The sequence below is a fragment of the Apodemus sylvaticus genome, chromosome 18 (genome assembly GCF_947179515.1).
Source record: "Apodemus sylvaticus chromosome 18, mApoSyl1.1, whole genome shotgun sequence".
In the NCBI taxonomy this organism is placed as follows: Eukaryota; Metazoa; Chordata; class Mammalia; order Rodentia; family Muridae; genus Apodemus; species Apodemus sylvaticus.
Genome location: NC_067489.1, coordinates 45,708,912 through 45,732,312, shown reverse-complemented (window position 1 = coordinate 45,732,312; position 23,401 = coordinate 45,708,912). Strand labels below are relative to the sequence as shown.

The 23,401-nt window shown below is 41.6% G+C and overlaps 1 protein-coding gene across 1 annotated transcript in view; it reads left to right on the top strand.

The window, feature by feature from the left end:
- The window catches only part of Tenm3 (teneurin transmembrane protein 3), a 614,692-nt gene that overhangs the window by 501,846 nt on the left and 89,445 nt on the right, over window positions 1-23,401 (top strand). The window contains exon 14 of the mRNA XM_052162320.1: window positions 3,936-4,121. Coding sequence (XP_052018280.1) covers window positions 3,936-4,121 — 186 coding nt within the window. The remainder of the gene's footprint in view (window positions 1-3,935; window positions 4,122-23,401) is intronic.

Genomic DNA, 23,401 nt, shown 5'->3' with positions numbered 1-23,401 from the left:
AGAGAAGGAATGAGAAAATGAAGGGTGAGAACGGAGACTATATTTTCCCAGCTGTGCTGCGGAGAGGAAGCCTTCTGCAAAAGCCCAGACTTAGGTAGCGTCTTCCTGCTCTGGGCTCCTCCCGAGCCCGGGATCCCCCACATCTCGGATGAACTTACAGATATACGAGTCCAACTGTCCAGATTCAGTCAATCGTTGGTTTGTTTTTTTGTTTGTTTTTTTGTTTGTTTTTGTTTTGTTTTCCTTCCAGCTCTGAGTATCGCCCTTGGTTGCTTTAGCATACTGAAGTAACTCTAACTCTGGATTCTGCCTGTAGATCGTTCATTCCGTAGCTATCTGTGAGGAGGGCGACTTCCCTATGCCTCATTGTCTTTATTTATGAAGTAGGGATCATGGTAGCACTCCTGTACACATGGGTAGTTAAGTTCTGATGCTCCACTGAGTGGTGCACATCGCCTTTGATGCTGTGGTGGTGCCAGGACCGTTAGCAAACAACAGAGGTCCTGGAAATAAACTAAAGAAACTTTCCTATGTGCGGATGTGTCTTACAAAGTTTCTTTTCAACTGGAGAGTGGGTGTTTTCTCATTCTCTCCTCTCTCAGTCTCCCTCCCTCCCGCTCCCCTTCCTCAGCCCCCTCTCCTTCTCATGCTCCCCTTCCTCAGCCCCCTCCCTCCCTCTCCCTCAGCCCCCTCCCTCAGTCTCCCCTCCCTCAGTCCCCCTCCCTCTCATGCTCTCTTCCTTCCCTTCCACACTCCTTCTCTTGCCCCCTCCATCTCTCTGTCTCCCCTCCTCCTGCCCCCTTCCTCCTGTACTGTCCCTTTATCATTTACACATAACTCTGAAAGAAGATAGCCTTTACTGTGTGTTTATGCCTGCTTTATAAAAGTGGAAGCCCAAAACTTAGATTAGAAAATTCATGATTGCCAAAACAAATAACATGTTTAGGTAAATAAGAAAATCATAAGATGGAGTTTAGATTGTAGCAGGGCCAGAATACCTCACTAAAGAGTATTAGGAAATCCTTGCCAACCAATATTTATCAAACATGAGTACCTGACACTAATCTATAGTTGCTTTGTTTATCCAGTCCTCTTAAAATACATATTTTAGCCAGACAGTGGTGGCGCATGCCTTTAATCCCAGAATTTGGGAGGCAGAGAGGCCTGTGTGGATCGCTTGAGTTGGAGGCCAGCCTGGTCTACAGAATGAGTTCCAACACAGCCAGGACTGCACAGAGAATCCCTGTGTTGAAAAACAAAACAAAAAGAAAAGAAAAGAGAAAAGAGAAGAGAAGAGAAGAGAGGAGAGGAGAGGAGAGAAGAGAAAAGAAAAGAAAAGAAAAGGAGGGCAGAAAGAAATACTTTAATTATAAGATCCAAAATAAGCATTCAGTTACTTCAGATTTTTTTTTACTTTAATTTCTAGTTCCTGTACTTTAAAAAATAATAATAATAAAACACTTCCACAAAAAATATCCAGTTGAATTTATAGGGATGATGACTTGAGCAGCAAAGGTTCTTGGTCCAGGTCTGCCCTCCCTCGGAGCACAGGTCTAATAGTGCCTACTGTCCAGTAGCCCAGGGGGGATGTGGTCGCTCCAGTTTACGTCACTCTCGTATCCAAGCAGCAGAGGAGTGGATAGAATGCCTACTGTTTTCCTTCCTAAAAACGACTAAAAATGGCATACATCCTCATAAAATCATCTTGCCATGAACAGCAAAACAAATAAATGTTAATCCAAAGATTAAATTGGCTATCCATATCCTGTATCATATGTTTAGATTTTATATTATCCATGCTGATACAATTTATAATTGAGAATCTAAATAAAAACAGAAACTGGGTGGAGATCTTTGTTCTGTTCGTCTTTATATCCCCAGTTCAAAGCAGAAGCGCAACACTTTAAACTCAGTGTATAGAATGAATAGGAAATGAAGCGTTCTTTTGGAGAATAAGATTAAACGTAGGAAAATAGAGCGTAATTATCAGCTGTGAAAAGACAGAAAACGGGATAAAAAGCAGTGCTCTCCATGGGCTCATGTTCACCCTGGAAATGTAGCGTGCCCCACGTCTGCCCTGTTCTGACTGCTGCATAGCTCTTACTTACAGTTTATTGTTCACGTACATATGTGGCCAAACCTTTATTTAGCGATATAAATCTAAGGTTTTAACTAAATGAATCCTAAAGGAAAACACTGCCGGATTCCTCTTTGACACTATGAAAATGACCTTCAAGTATCTAGATTCAATAAGAGAGTAGAATTTATAATCAAAAGAACATTGGGCAAAGCTGTTTAAAAAAGAAGAAGAAGAAGAAGAAGAAAATGAACTATTTTCGTGATGAAGTGTAGGTTTGAAAACAAGAATCTCCCTCTATCTTCATCAGCAGTGTGTCCATTAATTAGCCCTTCAATTCCACTTCAATTAAATTAACTCTAATTAATAAGTTCATTACAAAGATTGACGCACCTTGCTCAAAGCCGGTGTGCTAAGCGCTGATAAACAACTTCATCCTAATGAAGAATTGATTCGATTGAATAAGAGGGAAACCTCTAAAACTCCTCTCCTCATGCTGGGTGGATGTTGTGTTGCTCCGAAGTTAATCAAACCATCTTGGTCTCTTAATCAAAAAATTTAATTCAAAGGAGATAGAAAAACATGGTATTGGGGTGGGTCAGGCAGAGATGTGACTCTCTCCCAGTCAATGTCCCAAATGTTCCTTATAAGAGTTGTGACAGCTCTTATGATGTATTACTATAGTGTCAAAAGTAGACAAGACTGATCGTGGAGCCCAAGGAATATCATTTGGGGACCCGAATGGGAATAGGTGGGAATGGGTGTTTGTGGCGATATAAGTACTTACTAGTTTTCATTGTAAAGAAAAATGTGAGACATCCCTTTTCTACATGTTACAAATGCCTTTGGAGTGAAAATTAAAAATAGGGCCATCATTTTGTTGTCTTAGGACAAAACCCATAGTTAACTTTATAGAGAAAGAACCAAAACCCAAATATCCTTCGGAGTTCCTCTCTTTCCCGTCCTTCCTCTCTTTCTGTTAGACCTAGTTAAGTAAAGCTCTTAAGAATGCTTTATTTTAAAAAATGGCTTCAGACCTCTGACTCCTTTTTAAGGCTTAATCTAGTGTTGCACAATATGAAGGCATTTGGTCACTGTCTGCCTTTCAAAAATTCCAACAGATGAAAATCTTTGTTTTTCAAATGACAGAGTCGATGTGTGTATATATGTTATTAAACTGGCTTTCTATTCTGTGAGCTAGGCAATTTGTAGCTGTCGAGAGTACAAATTTACCAAATAGGAAAAACAACATTTCTTCTTCTTTAACCGGCATGCCTGCGTGCATGCCTGAGCAAGCTAATGTGCTTGCTGTAAGAGTCTCCTTCAAGTTTCTGAATATTTAAAACAATTTAAGCCATGGCTTTAGCAATCAGCCCTTTTCATTTCTTAGTAACTGGATAAGGCAATTCCTGTTAAATACTTGACACACTGTACTAACTCAAATGTCTCACCATTTTGGTGTGCGTGGTTTTTTTTCTTGGGTGCCAAGGGGTAGCCTTATATATTTATATAGGACTATTCTATCTACATAGTACTTTGTGGATACTTATATACAAAATGTATACAAAAATATTTTGTAGGTATTTATATATAAAATAACTTTATATATAAATTTCCCAAACAATTATCATGTGTGTTCTATGCGCCCACACAGCCACCAGTTAAAGGAGATTAGAGAATGTCAGATATCCTACCCATTCACCGTTGCCTCTCATCGATACCGAAATTGACTTAGTGCACAGCACAATGACCTTGCTTTTCACTCTGACAAATGGAAGGTGTAACTTCTAATAATTCTTCTTCTCACCCCCAACCCGTTCTTTTCTCTTGTCCGGATTCCTCTTTTTTTGCAATATAGAAATCTGTTCGGTGGACTGCGGCTCGCACGGTGTCTGCATGGGAGGCACCTGTCGCTGTGAAGAAGGCTGGACAGGCCCGGCGTGTAATCAGAGAGCTTGCCACCCTCGCTGTGCCGAACACGGGACCTGCAAGGACGGCAAGTGCGAATGTAGCCAAGGATGGAACGGGGAGCACTGCACAATTGGTAGGCCAACCAGACTCCTAGCTAACTAGCTACCTACTGCACCTTCTGTAACGCGCTGGGACCAAACCCAGAGTTAGCTCCAGGACAGCTGAGCAGTCTGTCACCAGACTCCACCCCCTACCCTTAAATGTTTTGCCCTGTCCTTCATCTACTGCTAAAGAGGGCAAATTCTTGGATGTTTACCAACTTGGAAGAACCTCCCCTCTTCAAATTCTCTTTAATTTTCTCATGTGGAAAAGAGGAGTTTCGTTGTTAAGTATATTTTACAACGTCAATTCACTTCTTGTTAGAGAATCGTGCTGGAGTCTGAGGTAGAATTATTTGTATTTGTTGCTTAGTATGATGGCCACACAAATAGACCCACATGAAGAAATTTCAGCTTGTTTCCAAGCCATGCACTTTGGTCAGCTGTAATGTCCATAGACACAGCACCCACTGATGCTCGCCTGGCCACTGTGGCATTGCCTCACATTAAATCCTGGCTGCTAGGACTCCGTGTTGATATTGCACCTCCTAATAGCAATCATACCTTCTAGTTTACATATGTTTTTTACATTCTCCCAAATCCCAGGCTTGCTGACCCCCGCAAGTTTCAGCATCAGCCTTCTGAGGCTTTTGGTACAGTGAGTTTCTACCAAAGAGGTTTGATTTCCTTTTTTTTTTTTTTATAACTTTATATTCCAATATCATTAGAAGTAAACTAAAGTAAGCCCAAGTGTAGCCGTTTTTTATGTGCCTGACATTTCTTCAAATATGATGATAGTCACAAATGCCCGTAGGTTGGATAAGATATTAACCATATCTTTCAGACCAAAAATGTTTTTTGTAAAAGGAAAAGAAAAGTGGTGCAAAGGGCAGTACCTAACCCACATTTAATGTGGAATCAAGAGAATCTAGAACAAGTTACCACCTCTTCAACACATGCAATATCCCCTTACCCTTCAGGTTGCAGAATTAAAATGCTCAACTAATAAAGTGCATTAAAAGGTAAAGCGAGTCATAAGTTTCTACCTCACCTCATTAAAAATAACCATCAATGATTATACATGACAGGCTGACAAAATTTTCAGAAGGTAAGGCACCATTTTTTCTCCAATATTTTGCCCTCAGCAGGTAAAATTTTGAAAAAGCTATTTGGGACCGTGTCGGTAATTTAATGTATCCTTCTGATGTGGACGTATGATGCACTTCTTATTTCGCTTACAGGAATTGGGGCAGCAAGACAATTTCATCATGGGAAAATTGAAATCATACATGTGTTACAAGACTGTCACATGCACATAACCCCCCCCACTCCCACACACATTCACACACACACACACACATACACACACATACACACACACTTAAAAGTCAATCTTTTTCTTTTAAATTGGCACAATTCTGTCTTTACCAACTTCATGTAAGATTCTTCACAATGTTGATGGCATTCCCTGACATCTCTTTCAAGGGCCCCACCACAACCCCACGTTTGGTGGTCTTCTGTGAAGACTCTTAGGACTCTCAGAGTTGATTGGATTCATGTCTGTAGTTTATGGTGATCAGGAGGAAGGAAGGATACACCAGAGTCTGGAGTCCTGTGGAGTGCTAGCCTTTCTCCATGTTGAGATGCGTCACCATGTGCAGAATTTCTGCCAAGCCAAGAGTCTTGGAGACTCACGGTGCAAGGGTTCACAGTCACCTCAGACTCTCGGAAGAGCAAGCGTTTAGGGCTCCTTCTGGACTCGGAACCCCTAGCAATAATGGGAGCATCCACATTTTTAGATGCCACACAAGACCTAGCCCCACCAGCCTCTAACATCCCTTCTGCACCATCACCTATCCAAGACCCTCAGAGGTGGCTTGCTGACACTGGAGATTGGTTCTGTCTACTGAAATCATCCACAAACATCCATATTCATAACTTTTGCCCAAGGTCCACTCCTTCTTTGATGTAGCTCTCCCTTCTGCTGTCTGTGGGGCTTCTAGGGCAGGACCCACAGGAGGCCCATGCAACTACGTTAAGGCAGAAGACCGTTGACAAGCAGGGTTTCTGTGTCTTTCTTTGAACACACCAAGGACATTGATGTGCCCCTTTGTCCAAAAAGCTCTTCACCAGAAGCTCAGATTCCTCCCACAGCAGAGGCAAGACGACAAAAGGGGGCTTCTTCTATCACTTGACTTCACAAATTAATTCTAGCTAGGAGCAAAAAAATTATATCTCTCACTATTTATCCTAGGAAAAGCAGCAGATACATGTGCATAGCTTTAAGAAATCAGAAATGTCCCAGAAAGCTATGATAGGCACATATAACTTGTTACCCAGTAGCTCCCAGATAAGCTGCTTATATAGTTAACAGTTTCCTGCCAATATGGTCTTCTAAAACGTTTCCTAGTTGTTTGGAAACAAACAGGATTCTTGTTAGCACTGGGTCTTTTGATTGCAATTGAAATGTTTCTTGCACTGTTGGTTAACAGCTCTGTTTTCTACTATTTCCATTAATTGTGTTGCTTTATACTCCAGTACAGGAAATAAAGGACCTACCTGGATGTGAACCTTTTAAAAGATGTAGAGCGCCCCCCTTAGGACTGAGGACATAGCTCTGTGGTAAAATGTTGTCCCAGCATACAGGAGGCCCTGGGCTCAATTCTCAGCAGCAGCAAAGAGTGTAGAGAACCCGTTAAGTCTTGCTTCGCTTCTTCATGCTGCTAGAATGTCTGTTTCTGTGCACACCACAGACAAGCCCAAGGGCCATGGGTGAGCCGCTGGCGAGGCCACCAGGAAGCGGTGGAGCACGTCCCCATATGAGACAGTTACTGTTCCTCCTCTCAGTTCCAACACGTATGGCTGAAAGAAACTGTCATCTTGCGAGAGACTCCTCATAAATCAGCAGGATTTTCTTTTCCTTTCTCCATACTGTGTGTCATTCCATAGGATACAGACAAGGAGGTTAATTGGAAAAGAGGTGAAGGAGAAATTAAACAGTTAGAAGCAAACACGGGTTCTCGATAGAAAGCAAAAGAGTATTCATTGGTCACCTGACTGTCTTCATACACTCGGTTCCTGCTTTCATAACACCATGGGCATGTTGGTAGTAAAAGAGTTGGGTACGCAGAATACTCACCGGACCCTTGCTGTCACTTAGAGGGTCCCATGCTGATACTTTTATTAGTGTGGTCATATCTTCCTCTCATTACAAATGACGAGTTCCGCAAAGTAGGCGTGTTCATCCACAGAGCTTGAACCAAGTCCTCCTTTCTTGGGTTACGCTTTCACTAGCTATGTGTGCCGATGAAAAAACTAAAGCAACAGGAGACTGATTTTTCAAGAATATTGTGATTAAAAGGGATAAAAAGTCTCTCCCCCCTCTGCCCTCCCTGGAAGGCACTTAGGAATGTTGGGCCCTTTTATGAATAGAGAAACAAAGGAGCTTTTATAAAAAGAGCCACATCCGTACACGCTGCAGTACTTCTATAACAGCTTGACTGTAATAGCCCGTAACTCTGGTGTAGCCCGGAAAGTGTTATGACAATCGTGGTAGGCTGTGTCTCATCCAGGGTGGGAGGGTTCTCCTAACACATTCCATGTTTGTTTCTCATGAGACAGGAAGCATGTAAAGATAGCGTAGAGGGCCCTAGAAGCAAGTCAAAAAAAAAAAAAAAACCATGTGGAATGGCATTAAATATTTTATAAACAATAATTGGCATGATTTGAGGAATCACATAGCTATGACAATATTTAAGAGGATTAAACTATTGTGCTCTGCGAGAGTTGATGTGAGTCAAGTTTAAAACTAGTACCTGGTAAGTTCAAATCTGTAAACTGCGAGGCCCTGGTGAGTTTTGACCAGACTAAGTGAGTTCCTATCACCGTGTTTAACTGGAATGGGCTTAGAACCCATAAATGTGTAAAGGCAACTCGGTTGGTTGGTTTGGTTCAATCTCCTGGCTCAGGTGAAAGGAGAGCTGTCTGTCATTGGCCTGTGCCTCCTCTTTAGTGGCCACAGAAACAATGCAAATGCTGTCTCCGCATCTTCTGCATGTAGCTTATTAGCAGAGTGCAAAGCTAACTGAATGCCCTGGGCAGTGAGAAGTCCTAATTGCCTCGTTTTGAGCATTCGTCAATCTATAACTCCCACAAGGCCTTTTCTTTTTAGCATCTATTGAACAGATTTTTCCCTTGTTTATCCACTTATGTCTATCTGAGTGCATTGGAGACCAGAGATGAGATTGGGTCCTGAAGAGGCCATAGAGGTGTGGGTTAACATTGGACTGTTCTCTCCCATGAAGGGGTGTCACAAAGGACCAGAAGGCTCAGCTCTGCAAGCTCTGTAGGTGGCCGAGTGTCTTCTCAAACCCGTTGTTACTTTTCATTTCTCCAGGGCGCCAAATGGGAGGAAATGGGCCTATATTAGTAACAGTGAAGATCACGGGTTGGAGAACATACTTAAATCTTGGGAAAAGCCCCCTTCGAAATAGTTGAATCTCCGTTCCAGTAAGCCTTAACAATCTGTCAGAATTCTGTAGGCGTGTGAGATTGGACATTCCATTTTCTCTTTCGTGTTAATTTTAGAAGTAGGGTGGTTTTTAATTTCCTTCCATTCCATCCGTTATCCCAAAGGATTAAGTCTCTTGGATCCTCGCCCTATCTGAAGGACTCTAGAGGTCTTTTGCAGGTCTGGGATGTCTTAACTGATGACGGTTTCTGTTGACTATGCAGAGGTAGTAGATCTAAGCCCAGAGTTCCCTTGACCTCAGTTGCCTTTTGCCATAGGAAGGAATCATCTTGACCCCTGAAGAAGTCCCCAGATCCACTTTGTAGCTGTCACCTGCCCACGCCATTACTTTTTACGCATGAATTCCCTTACTTTGTCCATTCAGCATCTCTGGATGGCTTCTCTGTGACACACACTGAATCCTGTTCCATTTAAAAGGCAGTGTAAACATTTTTTAATACACGGGCTCTGAATGTTTTCACAGATGTGTCTTTAAGTCATTTCTGTGGTTCAGCATGACTAGTGTCTCCACTGTTCTTAGCCTCAGTTGGAGTCTTTTATCTGATGTAAAGCGATTATGATAATATTTACGTGAGATTTTAGAGTACAGTGTTCTGATGTCTGAGAACCTGTGGACTTACTGAGCCACTAAGTGACATTGACCAATTAACCCGTTTACACTCTCTACACACGTGTCCTCTTACGAAGAATGTGAATGTTACACCCATCAAAGAAGTGTTCCCGTTAAATAAAATGCTATCCTATGAATTATAGCACCTACTCTAGTGCTTAGAAAGGAGAGTTAATAACTTTGAGTCTTAATTTTCTTGATACGTAGGAATGAGACAACCTGCAGCTCAGACCATGGCTTAGGTGTTGACATTTAAAAAGCAAAGCAAAAAGTATTGTGAAATCAGTAAGGTCTGGTCTGGTGGTGTCCGTCCATAACCCCAGCATTCAGGGGTCTGATGCAGGAGGATCACAAGTTCAGGTCCATCCCGAGAACATAGGGAGTCAATGTCTTAAAAATGTCCAGTCAAAAACTAAACTGCAGAAGGCATTTACTTAAAGAGTTAACAGAATTGCTGTCATGTGATAAGACAGAGCTTTATGTCAGGGTGGATATTGGTTAATAAGAAGCTGTATGTGTGTCTGGGCCAGGTTTAAAGAGTTGTTTTTGAAGTCATGATATAAAGGAAAGGTAAGATATATCAAGGTATTTTTCTTCTAGTAATGTCTCAAATACAGAGCTGTCTATTGAACAGCATTGATTTTTTTTTTTTTTGAGGCGATTCAAATGGAAATTTCGCCTCGGGGAAAATACTAATTTTTTAAGCTACAAAAGGCTAGCTATTTGGTTTTATTCTAATTCCTTAGTACACTGGGAAACACAATCATTAATGATCACGAGGACATGCTTTGATCGCCCAGACAAGACTTATGTATCCTCCACAAACTTCTGTTAAACCGTGCGGTTGTCCTGAGCTTTGGGATGAGAAGATGAGGAGAAACAGAAAAGGACGCGTAGCCACTGGGAGGGTCAGCAGCTGAGCATCATGGGAGAGAAAGGGATGCAAACCTTTGCCAGCAGGGCCACGTAGGCTGCTGCTCCAATCCTTATCTCCCACAAGGGTGTGAGAGCAGTGTGCTTTAGTCAGACGGGAAACTACATGACAGTTGGAAAAATAAGAACATATGAGTGCTGTGTTGACATTACAAATTTAGTTGTTGGTAACTTTCGGCAATTTTCTTTTTTTTTTTTTTGTAATGCCCCTCCCTCCCCCCCCCCCAAAAAATAGAATTTATAGAATAAGAAGACCACATGGAATTTTTTTAAAAATATCTCTTTTGTTCAAATGCTATTTGAGATCACACACACACACACACACACACACACACACACACACACGGGTAAGAGTTACTACTGCACACCTGTATACCAATACTCTGGGCCCATAGTTTCCTGTCAGTCAGCGAACGTGACACCATGCTGCCTGAGCTTCCCTGAGAGGCTGCCCTGCCTAAGCGACGGGGTCTCCCATCCCTGCTACCCTGTTCTAAGGTCCCACGGAGGGACCGGGACTTCATCTAGCCGTGTGTTCTATGACATCTACAAATCACTTAGAACCTTGGTCTCTGCCTTCCCACTTCCTTTCCCTCTGTCTGTCTCTGCCTTCCGACTTCCCTTCCAGCACGCCTCTCCTTGGGCACAGCTGTATGCTGTGCATCTCACTGAGTGAAGACCGAATTATCTTTCTCAACTCTATAGAGGTATTACAAAATCACTGTCGTTTTAAGGAGACAATGCGAGCGTTGTCCTGCACCCGTGGAGAAAATGGCTGTTTAGAGACATGGCGGGCATTTAGGAAACATCATAAAGCTTTTCTGACATTCGCGCTGTTCCTCAACTTAAAATTTTTCTACCTCTGCGGTGATTTTCCTTGTCCCAAATGATTCTTTACTTTCATATAGCACTTCATCTATCTTGAGGTTATGTTTCCTAAAGAGAGTCTCCTCCTGTGCTATAAGTGTTTCAGCCTTGATCACCCCAAATAAACTAAGTCTACCCTGCCCCCAACTCCTCTCCCCTCCACCACCATCATGTGCTAGCTGTGGCAGGATAAGAAGGTGCAGAGGTCTCCTGTGTCTCTGTTTCCTCATTTGTAAAGTGGGAATAAAAATACCTTAGCTCCCCCTGGAGCTGCTGAGAGTTTTGGAAGGTAGGGGGATGGGGATTGTAGAATGTAGTGGCCACAGTCCTAGCACAGAGCACACCTCACGTAGAGGTACATTACCATTACCGCTGCTACTGGAGCATTTGGGCTGACCATCAATGGACTGACACCAAACAATACGTTTCTTCCTGAACCACATCTCTCAGGTTCTACTTATGCCGGCTGAGTATTGACTTCTTCTGCTGGATTGACTCCTTCTCTTCCCAGTATGCTGGGAGTAAGGCCAATAATGCCACAGTGATCTGTGGCCCGTCATGCAGGGCGGGTCAGCATGGAGCCGTTAGGTATAGGTTGATCTGAAGGACGTTTTCCTAAGCCTTCTGGACAATAGAGAATCAGGTAGACTGAAAAGCCTTCCATGGAGCGTATAGCATGGTAGCTTGTTAAGGAATATGCTGCTCGATGCTAAGACCATCTAGAGTTGGATGTGACTCAGGCAGAGTGAGGGTCTGCTGGAGACAAGCCCCCTTCTTCGCTCACTGCTCATCATCTGTGTTCTAGAAACCAACCTGGTTTTCTGATGTCTGACTTCTTCTATCGAGGTTAACCTGAGTGTCCATCCGGAGCCTCTCCAACATTATTTTTCTCATAATAATACTTAATAATACATAATAAGCCCCAACTTATTCACTTAAAGTTTTATGTACACTTTATCTTCCATAATGCCTTCGGAATTGATAACTTTCTTAAATGAGGTCATTTAGTCTCAGGTGCAAACCTGCTTTCCCAGGCCTCTCTAAGAGATGGGCACCCTGTTTCATTAGGATGCCAGTGCTGCCTTTACTCTAAAAGGTGCATCAGAGATGTTCCTGTTTCGCCACTCAACCTCGGAGTGTCACTTCTGCAAGGAAGGGAAGGAATGTTGGATGTCTCTGCGATGAGAGCTGTCTATTTTGGTGTAGTTTATTTCACCCTTAAGTGGTTCCCATATGAATCACTCTTTTGTTTTGTTTTGATTTTTTTTTCACATTTACTGATCTGATCACAAAAAAAAAAAAAAAAAAAAAAGCCATGGAGCTGTGGGTTCAACTCAGTGATGGCAAGGGTTGCTAACAGTGGTAGAGCCTTGCTTTCTGTCCATGTCTTTTACTTCATGGTCTATAACCTGCTGGCTGAGAGTGCACTCAGCCAACAGAAACTGATTTGGTGGTTCTGGTGGAACCTGATTAAGTGAGACTCCGTGTTTCTGACATGGTTCAGTCTCAAAGGCTACATGTCAAAGGGTTTGAGTCACTTGATTTCTGCTTTTATAATCTATACCCATAAAGCAACAGTGTTGTAATAAATTTATACTTTTCTTTGAATGTTTTGAAATATGTTACATTAAGTCCATAGTATTCCATTCTGTTCTGCCCTTCTGCATCATTATAGACTTCCTATATATAACATATGTACTATGATATGATGAGTATCATACCATATATTGGTATATAGTATATTATATATATGGTACCATATATATAAAGTACCAAATAATTAAATTATATTTTCATACCATTCAAATCCTCACAAAACAAAAGCTTACATTTGAATCTTCAGTTGCCTTGGCATCTGGCTTTCTATAGAATTTGTAGAATCACCATCCAGTGGGCTGTTATGACAGGTGTTCTCCAGTCATGGGGAGGGATTATTTTTTAGGGTACCCATTTCCTTATCCCTAAGGATGGGGTGAAATCTGAGCATAGTCAGCATTTGCTGTTGGAGTGCCCTTCTCTTCTCCCAATCTTACCCATTTTCTGTCCTGTCCTTAATGCTGTGATTTATTAGGAGGCGACAGCATCCTCGGCCTGAGAATGTCAGTCAAAAGATAACAGTGTGGCTGAGAGGTACATCTTCATGACAGGTGTGTCCCTTAGGGAGCTGTTAATGTGCTCCATGCTTTAGGAAGGGAACAATGTGTGGGGACATCTGAAAGTCAATTGTGAACGTAGGTGACTGTCCTGTGGGTGAATGTATCTGGTATTAACCTACAGTTTCTCCAAGCAGGTGATTTACACATTGCTAGGAAGGATGGGGCATTCGAGATCTTTCAAAGAAATCTTTCTCACCTACTTTCCTAGCCCTGGTATGATAAACAAATCCTATCTTGTGATAAGAGGTTATGTTCAGCTTCCTCTCAAGCCTACCTCCTCTGTTAAAAGTTGGGTACCAAATTGGGGTGCACAGTAAACTTTTTCTCACCCAATGTACTGGAAGGCATCCCGGCTTCAGAAGCATTAGCTTTCAGGAAAAAAAAAAAGTAGAGGGTTAAAGCCCCTGAGAGTTTTCGCACTGGGAGCAGAACAGAAGAAAATGCCAGTGGATTTGGTGTTGTTTTATATTCACTTGGGTTTCATGAAATATGTCTCAGTTCTCGGATCTGAACAACCTTGCTTCTTTTCTTGTACTAGCTTCTATATATTTCCCACCAGAAACTGCATGGTTTCCTGGCGAGTTTTAATTAGGGCTCAACTAACTTTCTGTGTAGGGGTGCTGCATGTTTGGGAAAACTTATAAATCATAATTACTAAAGATTGGATGGGGATGGGACAATGCAGCTCTCAAGGAATTGTCTTAATTCATTAACTAACTTAAATTAATAATTTTCCTATTGTCTCTGATTTTTATTGACATAAGATTTCCATTGACTAAAAATTAACATGTTTTATGTTGTGTCTAAGATTTCCGTTGTTCCTTAAATCTCGTTCTTTTCTAAGTCAGTTCATTTTGTTAAGCGTTTTCTGCAAGATGCTGACAGATGCACTGAAGGAAGAAAGTGTCAGTTCACTTCCTGAAGACTTAGTAACTCCAGGCTATAATGTAAATAAGATGGCAAGAGACAGATAAAGAGGACAGTTTGTAATAGAAACAAACTGACAATAGATTAATGGGAAAGCAAGAGATAAATGTGTTGCTGTACAAGTTCGCATGGTGACTACACACATAATACGAAAAGTCAAGGGGTCAGATGGTTCAAGTATTAAAAAACTGCAGAAAGACTTAGAGTTTCTAGGGAAGGGGACAGGAGAGAATTGGGGCCTGGGAGCTCCCTGGAGGTGCAAACCTTATGGATGGGAGGAGCTAAGTGCACAGAAGAAATGCAAAGAACACTTCCTAGAAGGGCTAGTGCCAGACTCAATGCTTAAGAAGATGTTTGTGGCATCCAGGACTTGGCAGCTCTTCCAGAAGGAGGTAGATCAAGCAATTTCAGAGAGCTCCCCCTCCCCCATCCACAAGGGGTTGGCAGGTAGGAAGAGGTCCTAGAAAACTTGTTCACCCTCAGATCAAAGCACTCAATACACCAAGCAGCATGCATTGGGCCATTTTCTGATCCCTAACACTGACATACGTACATGCCAATTTTATATCATATTGTTTTATGTAAACTTGCCATTTGATTCCGTGTTAACACACTGGAATATCTTTTTCAGTGTGGAGTACCTTGTTGTCTTACATCTTTTAAAAACCTTTTAAGATCTTAGTTACCACCAAAACTTCTCACCTAGGTGGTTTTAAAACTCACTTGGCTGGATATACAGTTGAACAAAGAATAAAAATGGAAAAATATTCTCTTTAGTTTTTGCCAAGTTTTTCAGAAGCTTTTTAGTTGGAGAGTAAAGAGGCACGGCATCAGGAAGTGAAGTCATGTGCAAAATATTGTTCCTAATTCTTTTGGGGTCCGAGTAAGGAAGGGAAAGGCTACAAGGTTGCTACATCTTTCCCAGAACTCTCCCCAGGTAACATAGAGCCAAGCAGCTAAGGAGGTACTAATATGCAGTGTAAGTGATTTTTCTTATATGCTAAGCATGATAGCATCCTAAGGAAGTGAATAAAAAGTTAGTTTGGGGGTTGAGGATATTGGTCACTGAGTAAAGTACTTATTTTACAAGCACAAGGCCTGATTGGAGATCGTCAGCACCATGTAAGAAGCTTAGCACAGCTAATGCACCTATAATCCCAGCACTGGGAGGCAGAGACAGGAGGATGCTTGCCAGTCTTGCCAGTCAGTGAACACAAGGTTTAGCGAGAGACCTTATCTCAAAGATAGATGGACGGACAGACAGACAGACAGACAGACAGGGAGAGAGATGATTGATAGATAGATAGATAGATAGATAGATAGATAGATAGATAGATAGATAGATAGACAGACAGACAGGTTAGGCTGTCCTGGAAGTCATTCTATAGACCAGACTTGCCTTGAACTCACCAGAGATCTGCCTGCCTCTGCCTTCCAAGTGCTGGGATTAAAGGCATGTACCTTTATAAATGTTTATAGATGTATTAGTTCTTTGAGGGTTTCATATGCATCTTGATAGTATTCAAACATACTTCCTTAACCACCCAGACTTGTGTCCATTTGTTTAAACCCATCAAGACCAGTTTGTGCTGCCCTAGTACTCTTAGATGTTTGTTTCCATGGTTTGTGACCAACTTACCAGGAACCTCCCGTGCCCTTGCAGAGAAAGGTTTCTCTTTCCCAGTGCCCAGCAGTTGCCAACAGCTCCCAGGTGGATTTCCTGCCCGACTCCCGTTCCCATGCTGGAATTTGTTCTGGCTTGGGCATGTGCGGCTCTTGCTGCCCTGCAGTGTCCAGAAGGCAGTTTCTTTGTAGTCGTCCACCATATCTGACTCCCTCTTTCACAATGATCCCTGTGCCCTCCAGGGAGGAAGCACAGTATATATGTGTCATTTAGCCTAAGCATTCTGTGGTCTCTTCTTCTCTGCACCTTGACCACTTGTGGGTCTCTTCTTGCACTATCTACTGCCAATACAACCAGACATTGGACTTGTGCTTCTTAAACAGTCATGGGGACCTAACCTAATTTCAAAGTACAATTTTTCTATGCTGATAATTCATCCAAAAGGCAGTGGTGCCCCAACCCTGGCTTTTTTACTGCATTCACAGATAATGGTGTGACTGAAGCCAATTTTTCCCCCTATGGTTCTTCATGAGAGGGTCGATGACCCTCTCCTGTTTGAGTGCCCCTTTAATGAAAGTGGAAAACAGCCGTCTGAAATATGGGCTATCATTTCTGGGATTCAACAGGCATGTGCCTTGGGTAAATTAAGAAGCAAAGGAGGTCCTTAAATATGAATACACTGCCAGATGCTTTTCCATTAAACTCTGTTGGTTGAATGAAATTAGTAAATAATTATGTTGGTGGGGAACCTACTACCTCCAAATGTGATAGTATGCCTTCCTTTAACAACCAAGCTTAATTTTTTCCTATACGCCAAATTAGTTTTTTAGGGTAATCTACATTGCAAATTGACCGATTTGCATTAAAACTATGCAGACTGGTTCTGATTTGTCAACACCTCTTTTAAAAAAAAAAATAATCTTTAACATTAAGCGTGGGTGGGTAAAACCATCTGCCTACGGAACCTGCCCACAGCGCCATCCATTAACACACGAGACTGGTTACAGTTGTTTAATTGTTAGGGTACCAGATGACTCCCTTTCTCTCTGAAATTAATATTTATATATGCATGCACAGAAAGCATGTGGGTAAACATGTGATCTAATTGTGAATTAATGGCAGCAGGTATCCATTCATTAGTCCCCGCATGAACAATGGGGAAGAAAATAGTGCATTTCACAGTCAGCCCAGCTCTTGACACGGAAGAAGAGTCCCCAGCAATGGTTATCATGAAGGTGAATCCTCCAGTCCCCAAACACTGGTCCCATAGAGCTGGCCTAAGACGTGAAAAGAGGAAAACCTATGTGGTGATTTCATAGACGTTAGCTCTTCCTAGCACTGCGATCGGGTGTCCTTCGATCTGTGACTGGTACAAGCCCAAGCCACACAGAGAAAGTCTAGATGCTCACGTTCACTTGAGTGGGTCACCCACACTTCTTAAAAGCTTGTCTAGGCTGACAATGGTCTTCCTTTACTCCAAAATGGCAAGGCCCGGATTTAAATTTACCGCAGTCTGCTATAAAAGTTAACAATGCATATTCCATCTGCTCAGTACATTTTCATGGTGAAAATAGAATGCAGAATCCCCAGCAAGCTCACAGTATACAGATAGAGAGGCAGATACAGTATACACATACATGTAAGAGAGACCAGTTAAAGGCCCTGACTCCCGTCTAGTTCCTGTAACGCCAATGTAGACTTCTGAGTGGATTGTTTGGATACTTATGTGGACGCTCAAGCTCATTTAGAAAATCTTAATTCACCTTCCTGAAATGAAACCAATCGTGGCCTAGTGGTGTGCTTTCATTTAAAAAGAAGACTCACAAATCATTTAACACTATGTATCTAAGTCAACAGAATTATTTGAATGACACAGAAGAAAACTTTTTTCTTCACATACACACACACACATAATGGGGCTGTGCTCACCTCAGAATGAACTCATTCATGTAAATAATGTATATATAAAAGAATATATATTGAACTGAAGAATGAAGGACCCGTCCTGGCATTCATAGGCCAGAGGACATTGCATGCAGTGTGCAAAACAAATCATTAGCAGCCACGAGTTCATTTGCTTAAAGTCAAACTCTCCCCTTCTTTCTGGTTTCTTAAAACGATAATAATAATTATTATTGTATAATTAATATTATATAGTAGTAATATAATAGTAATATATAATATTCCTCATCATCATTATTATTATAAGGTACCTCATGAGTCTGGGTTTTTCCAATATAAATTGTGAATAAGATGAATTAGTAGTACTTAGTTTCTGCTGAGTGTATACCATGGGCTGAGAAATAATGTAAAGTAGTCTTCATAGATTCGCCATATTATAAGGTAAAGCTATCAGACCTTCAGGAAACTGCAGTTCAGAGAACTTAATCTGTAGACCTACACTATGGGTGCATGGCTAGTGTACAAGAGAAGCCGGTTCCGAGCCCACAAGAGCAATTCCTGAGCTCGTGTGCTGAAGAACCGGCTGAGGCTGCCTGGTAGATCATTTTTAGTTGTTCGTATATGTTTTTATAGAGTAGAAATTCTTTTTCCCCCATAATAGACTAATAGCCATTTGTCATAAAAATCCGAATCACCCTAGAAACAGATGAAGGAACAGTCATTACTCAGTAATAAAATGGCATGTGTTTATGATTTTTTTTTCAAGGAAGTTTGAAAGATTTTTTTAGGAAGGTTTGAAATATATCTATTAATAGTGCTTAGAGTTTTTCAAATAAAGATAACAATTATAAAAACAAAAAAAAGATTAAAGAACATTATACTGGGGAGGATTTGAAGAGGTTGGAGACTATTGAAAAATATGTGTCACTTCGCAAAATTTAAGTTTATATCTAGTCTCTATGTCACCTGAAATTATTAGGCCAAATACTTTATACAGACTTTAGCTGCTGAACGATTTACTTGTAGAAAATGGATAGATTATTTGTGTCACTAGTGTATGCCCATAGGGGAAAAGGCACAAGAAGCTATGTATATACTTGTGTGTACTTTCTCACCTCAGAATCGGGGGAAAAGGCATTACTGTTAAGTCATCTTTGAAAAAATTATCTATCTGCACCTACATATTTGCAAAGAAGTTATAGTTTATCTGGGCTGAGTGAAAAAGACAATTTGAGCTGGGCGGTGGTGGCGCACGCCTTTAATCCTAGCACTTGGGAGGCAGAGGCAGGTGGATTTCTGAGTTCGAGGCCAGCCTGGTCTACAGAGTTCCAGGACAGCCAGGGCTACACAGAAAAACCCTGTCTTGAAAGAAAAAAAAAAAAGACAATTTGATCTTTTTAATTAATGTTTTCCTAGATAAAAGGAAAACTGATATAAGACCCACCACTCTATTCATGTAATTAACAGTCTTTTGAATGTTTAAATATTAATTATTAATTTAGTGAGACAGGATTTGATGTCACCTAAGATGCTCACGAACTCTGTAAGTCACATACTTTGACTAGAAACTTCTGATAGGAGGCACCTTCTATGTCCACCTGAGTGCCGGGATTGCGAGCATGCACTGTTACATAAAGCAGCCATTCTGATCTATGTAGTTCTGGGGATCGAACCCTGGCCTTCAAACATCTTCTGCAAGCACGCTAGCAGCTCAGCTATGTTCCCAGCCCACCTTTGTTTCAAGTACTGAATTTTTCAAATACACAAAGTCTAGTGAAGTAATGATTGTAGGTAACCCCTGACCTATTCGGAACAAATCAGTACTTCCCTCTGATTAATTTTCTCTTTGTTTGTTTTTCGAGATAGGGTTCTTCTGTATAGCTGTAGCTTTCCTGGAACTCACTCTGAACACCAGGCTGGCCTCGAAACTCACAGAGATCCTCTTGCCTCTGCCTCCAGAGTGCTGGGTTAAAGGAGTGTAGCTCCACCCGCAGCTCTGATTGGTGTTTTAGCAGTGTATGAAACTCAGAGATTCTTCTTTCAGCATCTCAAATACATAACTCTTAACATAAAATTTTATAGCATGTATGTGTATGTTCTGTGGCTTGGACTCAGGGCCTCACACACAGTAAGCATGGGCTAGCCCACTGAACTGCCCACCAGCCTGATACTTCTGAGAGCATCCTGGGAATTGAACCCTGTACATAGTTAGCATGTGCTCTCCAGAGATACACCCTCATTCCATATAAGATTTTTATTAACATTAGCAAGGCTCTCCGACTAGTTTCATTTTTCCACATCAGAATACTAAAATACACCTGTCCTTCACCCAACCCCCCATCCGCTCCCCCCACCCATCACCCACCCCCATTCCCACCCCTACCCCCTTGAATCTACAGAACCCTAAGCTGGGTTTTCCCTTATGTCATTCAGTAAACCCAAGGACTGAGAACTGAAGGAGACATGTGTTGGTAACATGTTTCTGTATATGATCCAGTGGAAGAAATCGTGCCATATGCGAAGATTATTACAACGCTCGGCACAGTGTGTGCCAGACAATAGCTTCTTTTGTGACAGTTCTGCATATGTTGACATCAATGTGTCTGGGCAGGCATTCTGAGTGCCCCCATTGTAAATATATAGTCCCCAGTTGGGCATATAATTTTAAACTGAAGGCAATATCAAATACTGTCCTGTAGGAGGCCCTGTAACTGACTCACAGTGGCCCTTTAATGATAGTGATAACCTTACAATACTGTGCTTGCTCTCAAAGCATCTGTTCTCTGTGATCTGAATTATCACATCCTGGTTTAAATCAGGAAGTGATTATTTCACTCTGGGAATGTCTTGTTTTATGTAACATTCCAAACCAAAGCACAGTGATTTACCTGGGTAGATAATGTAAGGAACAATAGATAATTCATCCAGAAAATTCATACACCAAATTTCCAAACTGAAACCAAAACAAAGGGTGGGGGGTAAGAGTGAATACTCAAACTGTCAAAGATATTCAAAGCAGGTCTTCATAAGGGGGCCAGTTTTGGAGAGTAAATGCGGTCTCAAAGAAAGCACACTATGCGCATATGCACACAAGCTATTTTTCTTTATATGACACCATCTCACACTTACTGAGTGTTGAAATTCAAATTCATTGGCTTTCCTAGATGGTGTGGAATATTTTAAATGCTTTCCCTAATCTTAGAATAAAAATTCTGGGGATTTTTTTTTTGTAAAGCATATTTTAATGGACCTATGTAAACTCTTTAAGAATATAAAATTATTTTATGGTGTTTAAAATGATGTCAGTAACATAATCCTTTATGGTGTAGTAATCAGTAATAAAACAGTGCAGTGAGTACCAATTAAGGAACATCAACTCAATGGGTATGCAGCCTACACGCTGATTTAAACGGTTGCTGATTGGAATAAATGGATTTAATATATACTTATTTGCAGACGGTAGCTTCTCTGTCACCCTACTAGGACTGGCGCATGAATAATCTAAGAAAGATACTTACTTACAACTTTAATGAGATACTAATGTGAATCATTTTTTTTTAAATCTGCGTTTTAGAAACTATGAAGCACACAATGCTAAATTCAAAATCTGCCCTCCATGCCAAGGACTCGGCAGTTCTAGCCACATTCAGGAGTAGCTCCTTGCTTTATTGCGCACCCATCTGACTGAATTAACCTCATCTGAGGATAGGTCCCTAAGCTCTGACTGTTGTCATTAAAGAGAGAAAGGTTTGCCGTGTTCTCAATCCTCTATTGTTTGCCTATGTCTAACTTAAACCTGAGAGTCAATTCAGCAGTCCCGTGAAAATACTGTACAATTTAATATGTTCCAACCAAGCAAGCTGTCGACAGCGGGAACAGTGGCACTCGTTCCTAACCAAACACATCAGCAGCTATGCACACACAGACACTCTGTTTTCCCTCATGAGCTATTTAATATACACAGAGCCAATGAGGTTGCCTTCATTTCTTCTCTGTGCTTATGAAAATTGGTGTGATGGCGATTTGGAATCAATATCATGCCAGGTTGACTTCTAGACATCCATGTTCCTCCCCAAAGAATACATACGTATTCTTTGACCTTGTTTTTTTTTTGTTTGTTTTGTTTTTTTAAGTGAATAGTCTTCTTTGGTTATATGACTAAGCAGGTCCTCCTGGTGTGGAGTTTATAGGTCAGCTGAACTGCTTCTGTTCTGTTCTTGTCTTCACCCCTTTGGGTTGTTTGTGTCTTCTTGCTTGCCTGTCTGTTTTCAAGACTGCCTGTTACAGCAGTTCTTAGGCGAAAGCTATAAGGTACTCTTAGGTACCCCGGGGTATCAATGAGTTCATGGTTCAAGTTAGCCTGTGTTCAGTCTTCCCTTCGTCGGCAATGACGAACTAATGCTTTCTACTTTGCCAGACGTGCCCTGGACCAGTCCCAAAACAGGCGATGCGCATGTTCTGCCTCACACAGGTACACAGTCCTGGGTCGTCTGAGCTGTAAACGTGACTGGCTTCATCAAAATGGGACCCTTGGTGCTCACAGATCGCCTGACTGGGGTTTTGCCTTTGCTAGTCACCAGCAGTTTCATCTCAGACAAGTTAATTCCAGTCCTGTGCCTCCATCTCTTTGCCCCTAAAGTGGGAAAGATAAAGATGTTACCTCTTAACTTACAGGAGGGTGAAAAAAAATGCATCGGTTAATATATTGTAAATGCTTAGCATAGTTTTCACATATAATTAACAGTAAACAGCAGTTACCGTTAACACCTCGTGTGTTAGGGGGAGGGGGAGAAACATAGCTGACAGAGAAGGGGAAGATTTGTAAGCCCGGTAGTATAAACTTCCTTTCCTTTCCCAACCAATCACTTCTCCATACAACATACAGAGCCTTCATAAAACATGTATTACGTTCCTTTCCGTAACACATGTTAAAACTCTATGGACCAGGTAACAAGAATGCACTGATTATCCCGATGCTAACGGGGACTACTTATGCATTAAGTCACATACATCTGTAAAATTCATCAACGCTGTAGATTTTGATGACAGTCCTTAGATGAACTTGCAAAGTGATGTTGGATCTTCCTAATTGTTGTGTTAGGGAGCAAATGCAATCTGTGGACTGGAAACTCCCAAAGGGCCGTAGAGCCCAAGCTCACTACTAGGCGGAAAGGTAGCAGAACATCTTATCCACCTCTGTGTGTTTTCCTCCAAACACTAAGAAGGCTTTAAAAGAGAAAGGCTTCTCTTTTACAGAACACCGGGAGAAGCATGTGCAAAGATTGCTGGGTCAACCCTTTGCTTTGCTGATATTGAAAGCATATTGGCTGGTTATGCAATGACAGTACTTCCGATGAGTCAGTCCAACCTTTCACACCCAGGGCCTCCCAGTCATTGCCCGTCAGTGTCAGCGAACAGACTCGGGACCCCTAGTGCATAGACTTTCATTTGCTGCGTCACTGTGCAAATGGATGTATTTTTAAAAGAGCAACCGTTACAGCCAGGAATTAGCCAGAGCCTTGAAAGGCATCTGCATCCTGACATTTCAAGGAGAGCTTTTTGAAGGTTAGTTCATCTTCACTGTCAACGTGGCTAGACTGAGTCACTAGGAGATTTAGGCATACCTCTGTGCTGGACTATAAGGGCCTTGCCAGAGAGGAGTAGGGGAAGAATAACTGCTCTGAACGGTCATGGACTGGGAACTTGAACGATACAAAAAGAAAATCAAGGGGTAGGGGGCAAGTGAATATCTATATTCCCCCTTT